The sequence below is a fragment of the Triticum dicoccoides genome, chromosome 3A (genome assembly GCF_002162155.2).
Source record: "Triticum dicoccoides isolate Atlit2015 ecotype Zavitan chromosome 3A, WEW_v2.0, whole genome shotgun sequence".
Classification (NCBI taxonomy): Eukaryota; Viridiplantae; Streptophyta; class Magnoliopsida; order Poales; family Poaceae; genus Triticum; species Triticum dicoccoides.
In genome coordinates this window covers 222,035,338-222,044,573 of record NC_041384.1, presented here as the reverse complement: position 1 = coordinate 222,044,573, position 9,236 = coordinate 222,035,338, and the positions used below count along the sequence as shown (strand labels likewise).

Here is a 9,236-nt window from a genome sequence, read left to right as displayed (position 1 = left end):
ACTCGCACACCGCACACTAGAATCGTCCAACGTGGCGCCGAAAACCAGCCCTTTTGCTCCAAGATTCGTGCAAAACGAAACCAACAGCGATGCTTGCGTGTGGACGGAGTGGTGAACGCCCACACGTGTGGGCGTTAACATTTCTGAAACATATTGCATACCCTTTCTACCTTTTTACAATAGAAAAGATTTTTTTCTTTTTTGTTTGACTGCGGAGCGCTAGCGAGCGCCCCGACGCGTCCCCAAAACAATGCATGATTTGTTTTGGGACATAGACCCCCTAGCATTATACTATCATTAACCTGAAATAAAATGATCCAGTGGGCGTTCTCCCGTAAAAAAAACTTTTCAGCAGGTAAGGTCCCGTCATTGTAGCCGCTGGCCTACGACTCTCTACGCAAGGGGACCACATCTGTCAGTGACTCCTTATGCCTAGCGCAGAAGTTAAATAGCACAAGAGAGTACCGCCAGGAAGGAAGCCTGCAAGTTCCATATCGTCGCTGGTTACCAACTGGCATCATCATCAGCTCGGAGAAATCAGATTTGGCGCTCGGGTGCTCTGCTGTTTCGCGGACATGGCCAAGAAAGGGATCCAGTATGTCGTGGTCAGCGCTCTCTTCTCTTCTTCATTTTCTCTTCTTGGCCCGGATGAGGATTGACGTTCACGTTGGCCTGCGCTGTCTCGTCGCAGGTGGATGCCTTCACGGCCGAGCCGTTCAAGGGCCACCCGGCCGCGGTGTGTTTCCTCGAGGACGACGCCGCCGCCCCCACGGGGGACGGGCGGTGGATGCAGTCCGTCGCCGTCGAGTTCAACCAGTCCCAGACCGCCTTCCTCTCCCGCGACTCCTCCTCCCTCGCAGCCGGCGCCGCCATCCCGCGGTTCCACCTCCGCTGGTTCACCACCGTCACCGAGGTCGCCGCCTAGCTTCCCATCTGAACACCCGTTGATTTCGCACCATTTCAATTTCATTTCTTCAGTTGATTCATATCTGCGCCGTCGTTTCCAATTCTCAGGTCGCGCTCTGCGGGCACGCGACGCTGGCAACAGCCCACTTCCTCTTCACGGCCGTCCTCGGTGAGCGCCATGGAGTGGTCGAGTTTGCGACCAAGTCCGGCATCCTGACCGCCAAGAAGGTTCCTGCACCCGAGACGGAGGAGCAGGGGAAGCTGTTCATTGAGCTGAACTTCCCCATGAGTGATTACGTGGGTTGCGACCCCGCCGACGAGCTGCCGTCCATCCCGGAGACGCTCAACGGCGCGTCCGTCGTCAGTGTTCACAAATCGTTGACCACCACCGACTTCATTGTACTGTCTTTCACCTTACCCCCTTTGCCATTTCTATTCTACCACCTGCATAAATATACGTATTTCCTAACTTGAATGTAAAATGGAGGTAACGAACACGTGTTGGTGCTAGTATAACCAAAAGATGTGGCACGGCTTTCAGGTCGAACTTTCATCAGGGAAAGAGGTCGCCGATCTCCTTCCTAACATCGAAGAAATTGGAAAATGTGCAGGCAGAGGCGTGATTGTGACAGGGCCGGCACCTCCTTGGTCGGGTTACGACTTCTTCTCACGTTTCTTCTGCCCAAAATTTGGGATTGATGAGGTGACACAACAACCTCTGCCAAGTTGAATACATATAACTAGTGAAGCTCGTTGAACTTCCTCATTGATAGATACCCCAAAACTGTCTTCAATACCATTGCAGGATCCTGTATGTGGCAGTGCACATTGTGTTTTGGCACCCTATTGGGGTGAAAAGCTGGGGAAACAAAAATTGATAGCGTTTCAGGTAATGTTGTTGAATATGTTTTCGACAGGTGAATTATGGTTCAGTGATCCGTTTATGCTGCAATGGCGCTCAATCAATCAAACTACCACGTTGGTTTTCATTTGTACTGTGCATTTCATCATCAGGCATCTCCAAGGAGTGGAACACTATATCTGGAGCTGGATGTTGCAAATAAGAGAGTGCTGATTCAGGGAGAAGCTGTTACCATCATGAGTGGGACACTCTTCGCGTAGCTAGCATACTGACATCTACTCAAGGCACAACCATTTGTGGACTTGAACTATGAACTATGGCGAGATGGTTATATTTGCTGCAATGTGCTGGTCTAACACTGAGTCGACCAGTTTATGGGAATAAAAAGGTTTTAGCATTGTAACAAGGTCAGGCAGAACAAGCTGAAGCTGCATTGTAGCATCCGGCTATTTCACCTCTCCCGTAGTGATAATTTTATTGAAGTGTTGACCCACCATGCATCAAGATGTTATGTCTACTAGGACAATGCCCGTGCGTTGCTATGGGCAACATTTAACAATTTTATCGACAAATCAGTGAAGAATTACTTGATATCATAATTGAGTGTCCGTGCATTATGACAAAATATATATAACCGTAATGATCAAAGACATAAGAAAGACGAAAATCAGGCATAACCAAATATTTCCTCAACAACGGCCAAAACAAGTGCTCGTAGCTTAGAAATTGCAGAAACTGACAACACGATTTTGAACTTAGTTCCTGAACACATACATGATTTAACTTTTGATTCTAAGTATGCCAAGTATAATTATGTAAAATTTGTTACCTCATGAGATCAACATATTCGGAGACATCAGACAACTCCGGGTGATATGAAATTTAGACAACCCTAAATGACGTACAACTATGCAATGTTGACATTGTTCAACCAGTTCTAGATCAATCTTAATTGAAGCCTGCCTATTTTTTTTCTGCAAATAGACAATTATCAACAGAAACCAGAACACACTACACAGAAATAGACTTTACAACATCACCTTTAACAGTAGAGAAATTGCAACAAACTTGATAACAATTTGTCAATTTCCTTGAGACGAGCGGTGGATGATGTGGTGTGAGGTCAGGATTTTTTTATAAGGAAATGATAGAAAAATGTTTGATTTAGTTATGCTAATTGTTTTTGCGAAATGGCAAGTTATGATTTGATTCTTTTTTAGCTGTATGATTTGATTCTTTTTTATCCGTATGATTTGATTCCTTTATTTGGAGACGAAGGAAACTCTGTGATTTTGATTCATCAAAGGCCGGAACGAATAAAAAGAGAAAAATGCTTAGTGCGGGAAAAGCCCGTGGGATAAGTTTTGGAAGAAAATAGGATAAAATCAACAGTAAAAACCGATGAGAGGAGACATGTGTGGTGGAAGGGAATTAACTCGCGTGGAGGCGACATAATCAACTCCCATTTAATAACAGAAAAACTGCAACGAACTTGATAACAAATAGTCAATTTCCTTAGAGGAGGAGGGGTGGATGATGTGGTGTGAGATCAGGAGGTTTTTTTGTTAAGGAAGGGATAAAAAAATAGTTTGATTTAGCTATGCTAACAGTTTTTGGGAAATGGAAAGTTATGATTTGATTCTTTCTTTAGTCGTATGATTTGATTCCTTTATGTGGAGACAAACGAAACTCGGTGATTTTGATTCATCAAAGGCCAAAATGAAGAAAATGAGAAAAACACTTAGTGCGGGGAAAAGCCCTCGTATGAGTTTTGGAAAGAAATCGGATAAAACCAACAGTGAAAACCGATGAGAGACGCCTGTGGTGGAATGAGATTAACTGGAGTGGAGGGGACGAAACAATCTCACCTTTAATAGTAGACATTAGTAGTAGAGATCTTGGTTGCTAATAAGGCTACTAAAGCCATTCTTCACCATCACATCACTGTTCTAACTGGGCCAAGCACAATAACAAAGAACAGCCCCCCGCATTGCTTCTGTGTGGGCGACTCAGGGGGTAGCCTGAACCCTATCCGTCACAGCACAATCCTTCCTTTCTCCTCTTCGCCTTCGGCAGAGGATGCTGCAGATGAAGCCGTGTGACCGACGGCAGCGGCGAGGACATTGCTCGCGGTGCGGGTGGCTCTCAGGCATGACTGTGAGCTTCTCGTGGATAGCAATGGCGACGCAATGACTGATGATCGGATATGGCTTGGAAGGCTATGGCAGGCTGCTTCGTCATCGGCGTGGTGTTGGACGCTTGAGCATGACGTTTTTCTAGAAAAAAGGCGCTTGCACCTTAAGCTGAGACCCTTACAAATCCAATAAATCTGCCGAATGGCAACAAAACGCAACAGAAAAGCAAGTAGCTCTAAAACAGAAAAAAAGAGGAATACATGCCCGAACGCTTGAGCGTGACGTTGTGGGCATGGGTGACGGTTCTTCTTCATGGCGGCGCGGGTCTGATGGGTGTCATGCTGGCCTATGCGGTAGGTGATGGCGGCCTTGAGGTCAGATTTCCTCGGCTTTCCTTATCCGGAAGTGCGATGTGCCTACACTCCCGATTCGCAACGGCGAAGTGCGTACGGGCTGCGCTGGCCGGATTTGGGCCGGGCACATGGCTGTTCTGCTGGTGTTCGGTGGGTGTACTAGTATACTCTACTGCACGTCCTAGAATGGATCGATTGCTATTGGAGGCTAGCTTTACACCGCGGTGTCTCGGCTAGCAAAACTTTAGAACCTCACACCCGAAAACATCGGATCAGCCCCACGTCGCTCTTGGTCACTCGAGTGACGCCTCCAGGCTTATGCCACCAATGCCCTCTAATCCATGCATCCTCCCTCGCCGTTACTTGTGTGTCATTGGGCAAAGCCCTCAGGGCAACTCCAGTGCAAGACCCATCCGGTCGCCGCCGTTTGAGGGTAAACAAACAGAAAATGCAGTTCAACGCGTGGGACTAAACAGATAAAAATTCTTTTTCGGTCCGCTTTCAATCTATTTCGGATTCAAATTTCGGTCGCACTTGCGTTGAAACGAACACGCGCGGACAGACGCAACGCGTGCCCATGTCCTCTTCTGGCCCGCATATCGGAGACACATGCGCCCCATTTTCTATCCCCCACCCCCTCCAACCGCACCCCGCCCACTCCTCTCCCGTCCCTAGCCGCCATCGCCGCCATTTTTTCTCGGCCGCGTCGCTGTCCAGCACGGCCGCACGCCCACACCTACCCTTGTCGAAGCCCCCGTTTTCTCGACACCCCTAGCTGTCCAACCCAGGCAACCTGATTTCAGCATATCCGGTCGCCGAATTTGGAGTGGATCCGACCGAATTGGAGCATACCCGGCTGCCGGAGGCCGCGTCGTGTCATAGACTGGTCAGGTATCGGACCACACAGCTCCGGCAACGCCCCCAGGCCGCATGCATGTATTGACTCCGCCTCTAGCCGCTCGAATCTACCTCGTCGCCGGTTCGTCGACAAATACACCAACGGCCATCGTGCGGGCTTGGTGTTGGCCCAAAGGCTCGTCGACGCACCGTTGCCACTCATAAAGTGCGACGACTGTCCACGGAAGGTCGTGCGCCCGAGGACTCTTCTGCATGCGTTGTACTTGCCGAATGGAATTAACTTTTCGGAGAGCCGGCTGATGGAAATATGCTCTAGAGGCAATAATAAAATTGTTATTATTATATTTCCTTATTCATGATAAAGGTTTATTATTCATACTAGAATTGTATTAACAGGAAACTTAATTACATGTGTGAATATATAAACAAATACTGTGCCCCTAGTGAGCCTCTACTAGACTAGCTCCTTGATCAAAGATGGTTAAGGTTTCCTAACCATAGATATGAGTTGTTATTTGATAATGGGATCACATCATTAGGAGAATGATGTGATGGATGAGAGCCAACCGTTAGCATAACATATGATCGTTCAGTTTATTGCTACTGCTTTCTTAATGTCAAACACATGTTTTTTCGACCATGAGATCATGTAACTCCCGGATACCGGAGGAATACCTTGTGTGCTATCATACGTCACAACGTAACTGGGTGATCATAAAGATGCTCTAAATGTATCTCCAAAGGTGTCTGTTGAGTTGGCATGAATCAAGATTGAGATTTGTCACTCCGTATACCAGAGAGGTATCTCTGGGCCCTCTCGGTAATACACATCACAAGATGCTTGAAGCAAAGTGACTAAGGAGTTAGTTGCAAGATAATGTATTACAGAATGAGTAAAGAGACTTGCCGGTAACAAGATTGAACTAGGTATAGAGATACCGATGATCGAATCTCGAGCAAGTAACATACCGACAAATAAAGCGTATTACGTATGTTGTCATAAAGGTTCAACCGATAAAAGATCTTCATGGAATATGTAGGAATCAATATGGACATCCAGGTCCTGCTATTGGTTATTGACCAAAAAGGTGTCTTGGTCATGACTACATAATTCCCGAGCCCACAGGGTCGCACGCTTAACGTTCGTTGACGCTAGACTAGTATTGGGATATTTGATGAGTGTTAACCAAATGTTGTTAGGAGTTCTAGATGAGATCCCGGACGTCACGAGGAGTCTTGGAATGGTCGAGAGGTAAATATTTATATATGAGAAGTCACATTTTGGGTTTCGGAAAAAGGTGCAGTTTTTTCGGTATTGTACCAGGAAGCTTCCAGAAGGTTTCGGAGAATTTCGGAGGGGTCTGGAAGTCCACAAGTGGGTCCACCATGACCCAAGGGATAGCATGGGCTACGGTGAGGTGCCATGGCCTTATTGGGCTAGGCGCACCAAGTCCTCAAAAGCCCATGTGGCTAGTGAAGGCAAAAAAGGAAGGAGTCCTAGTAGGAATAAGATTGGACTTGGAGTCCAAGTCCTCTCCCCCTTAGCTGCGCCCTAGGACTTGGAGGGGCTGTTTCCCATGCCCCTCCACCTATATATAGAGGGGAGGGGGTGCCCCAAGAGGATACACCAAGCCCTTGGCGCACCTCTCTCTCCTGTTACTCCGTAGCTAGTTCCATCGCTTCGTCCTGACGACGCTTAGCGAAGTGCTGTCGGTGCTCCACCACCACCATCACCACCACGCCGTCGTGTTGGTTGTGATCCCATCTACTTCTCCTCTCCTACTTTCTAGATCAAGAAGGAGGAGACAGCATCGAACCACACATGTGCTAAACCCGGAGGTGCCGTTCGTTCGGCACTAGATCGCGATCGGATCGCGAAGTGTACACCTATATCAACCGTGTGATAAAGACTTCCACTTAGCAATCTACAAGGGTATGTAGATGCTCTCCCCCTCTCATAGCTATGCATCTCCATGGATAGATCTTGCGTGTGCGTATTTTTTTGTTTTCCATGCAACGTTCTCCAACACCAGCTTGCATTGATTATTCTATGTAAAGGTTTCATAGATCATCAGGACCTCATCGTCGGCCGAGGACTCTTCTGCATGTCGGGGCGTGCCAATCAGGAGGGTTAGGCCTCCTTTAGCAATTTCCCTCACCACCCAGTAGTCGCGAAGGTTGTGAGTGGGGCAAGAATTTAGCAAAACAGAGTGTATCGGGCATGGCTTATCTAGGAAGCAATCGAGGGTGGTTCCAGAGCGACCAACGATTTTCTTATTTTTCCGAGGTCGGTCAACTGATGTGTACCATGCGGGGCTCGTGCCGAGGTGCGAGCCTATCATGCTTCAATTTGTTGTCACAAATCGAATCTGTATTTTTTCCGTGCTAATCAGATGTCTTCAATGTTGCAGAATTTTGACACCAAATCGGATAGCTCTGGAAGTGTTTGAACATAGCGGCAGGTTAGTGCGTTCGAAGCGCATGTATCCTTGCATCCATGCTGAAAGGCTGCTATTATATCTGAGTCCTGGTAGTCCGGTATGTCGTTTTTGACAGACGAAAACATGTCCCAGAATTGCCTAATCAATTCTTCAAGCACTTGCTGCATGTAAACGAGATCCCAGACATCGGGAGGGCCCGAATTATCAGGACAATACTCGATGTGGGAGGTGGGTGGGAGAGGAATTCGAATCTCTATGGACCGTGGGCCAGACACCCTGTCGTTTTTAGCCCGTGATGGGCGCGTAGCCACTGGATCGGCCGCGCTGATTTGAAGATCAGACTTGTCCTTTGTTTCTGGCCGGCCGCTGTAAGAATCACTCTCCAGGAAGTACCTCGGCCCTTTTCCCTTTAAAGGGAGTTCGGTCGGGGCAGAAGAAAGGTCATGGGTCGTTTTGTGCTCATGAAGGAGAAGGTGCGTCTCCGCGATGGGGGTTTCGAGCACGGGAACCGTGCCTTGGAGATTGGAGTCGTTGATCGACGAACCCATCCCTCCTTTGTTGCTCTTGAAGGAAATATGCCCTAGAGGCAATAATAAAGCTGTTAATTTATAGTTCCTTATTCTGATAAAGGTTTATTATTCATGCTAGAATTGTATTGATCGGAAACTTAAATACATGTGTGAATACATCAACAAATACCATGTCCCTAGTAAGCCTGTACTAAACTAGCTCATTGATCGAAGATGGTTAAGGTTTCCTAACCATAGGAATGTGTTCTCATTTGATAACGGGATCACATCATTAGGAGAATGATGTGATGGAGAAGACCCATCCGTTAGCTTAGCATATTGATTGTTCAGTTTATTGCTATTACTTTCTTAATGTCAAATACATATTCCTTCGACTATGAGATTATGCAACTCCCGGATACCGGAGGAATGCCTTGTGTGCTATCAAATGTCGCAACATAACTGGGTGATCATAAAGATGCTCTACAGGTATCTCCGAAGGTGTTTGTTGAGTTGGCATAGATCGAGATTCTGATTTTTCACTCCGAGTACCGAAGAGGTATCTCTGGGCCCTCTCGGCAATACACATCATAAGAAGCCTTGCAAGAAAAGTGACTAAGGAGTTAGTTGTAAGATGATGTATTATGGGACGAGTAAAGAGACTTGCCGGTAACTAGATTGAACTAGGTATGAAGATACCGACGATCGAATCTTGGGCAAGTAACATACCGATGGACAAAGGGAATTACGTATGTTGTCATAAGGTTCGACCAATGAAGATCTTTGTAGAATATGTAGGAACCAATACGGGCATCCAGGTTCCGCTATTGGTTATTGACTGGAGAGGTGTCTCGGTCATGTATACATAGTTCTCGAACCCGTAGGATTTGCACACTTAATGTTCGTTGACGATATAGAGTTATATGAGTTATATGATTTGGTGAGAGAATGTTCTTCGGAGTCCCGGATGAGACCACGGACATGACGAGGAGCTCCGGAATGGTCCGAAGGTAAAGATTGATATATAGGACGATAATATTTAGACACCAGAAGAGTTTCGAGATGTAATGGGTAGAAATCGGGTCACTCGAAGGGGTTCCGGGCACCCCGGGAGGTTAATGGGCCAAAAGGGGGAAGCACACCAGCCCACAAGGGGTGGCTTGTCCCTCCTA

General features: G+C 47.1%; 1 protein-coding gene across 2 annotated transcripts; it reads left to right on the top strand.

Moving 5' to 3' along the window:
- Window positions 1-485: 485 nt before the first annotated feature.
- On the top strand, window positions 486-2,264 carry LOC119267941 (uncharacterized isomerase BH0283-like). Of its 2 annotated transcripts, none has more exons than XM_037549398.1 (6): window positions 486-605; window positions 692-913; window positions 1,015-1,305; window positions 1,448-1,609; window positions 1,712-1,795; window positions 1,921-2,264. In XM_037549398.1, exons 1-6 carry the CDS (start codon window positions 576-578, stop codon window positions 2,026-2,028), a joined length of 897 nt encoding a protein of 298 aa, XP_037405295.1. In that variant the 5' UTR covers window positions 486-575; the 3' UTR covers window positions 2,029-2,264. The 2 variants fall into 2 exon arrangements, with proteins under 2 accessions (XP_037405295.1, XP_037405296.1); XM_037549399.1 differs by having other exon boundaries at window positions 492-595.
- The last annotated feature ends 6,972 nt before the right edge of the window (window positions 2,265-9,236 follow it).

What these genes read in the sequence shown, in the direction of transcription:
- LOC119267941 (XM_037549398.1), top strand. Translation starts at nt 576, where the DNA reads ATGGCCAAGAAAGGGATCCAGTATGTCGTG. An exon ending in GGTTCACCACCGTCACCGAG is followed by an intron (nt 914 to 1,014) that starts GTCGCCGCCTAG and finishes TCCAATTCTCAG; the next exon opens with GTCGCGCTCTGCGGGCACGC. An exon ending in AAAAATTGATAGCGTTTCAG is followed by an intron (nt 1,796 to 1,920) that starts GTAATGTTGTTG and finishes TTTCATCATCAG; the next exon opens with GCATCTCCAAGGAGTGGAAC.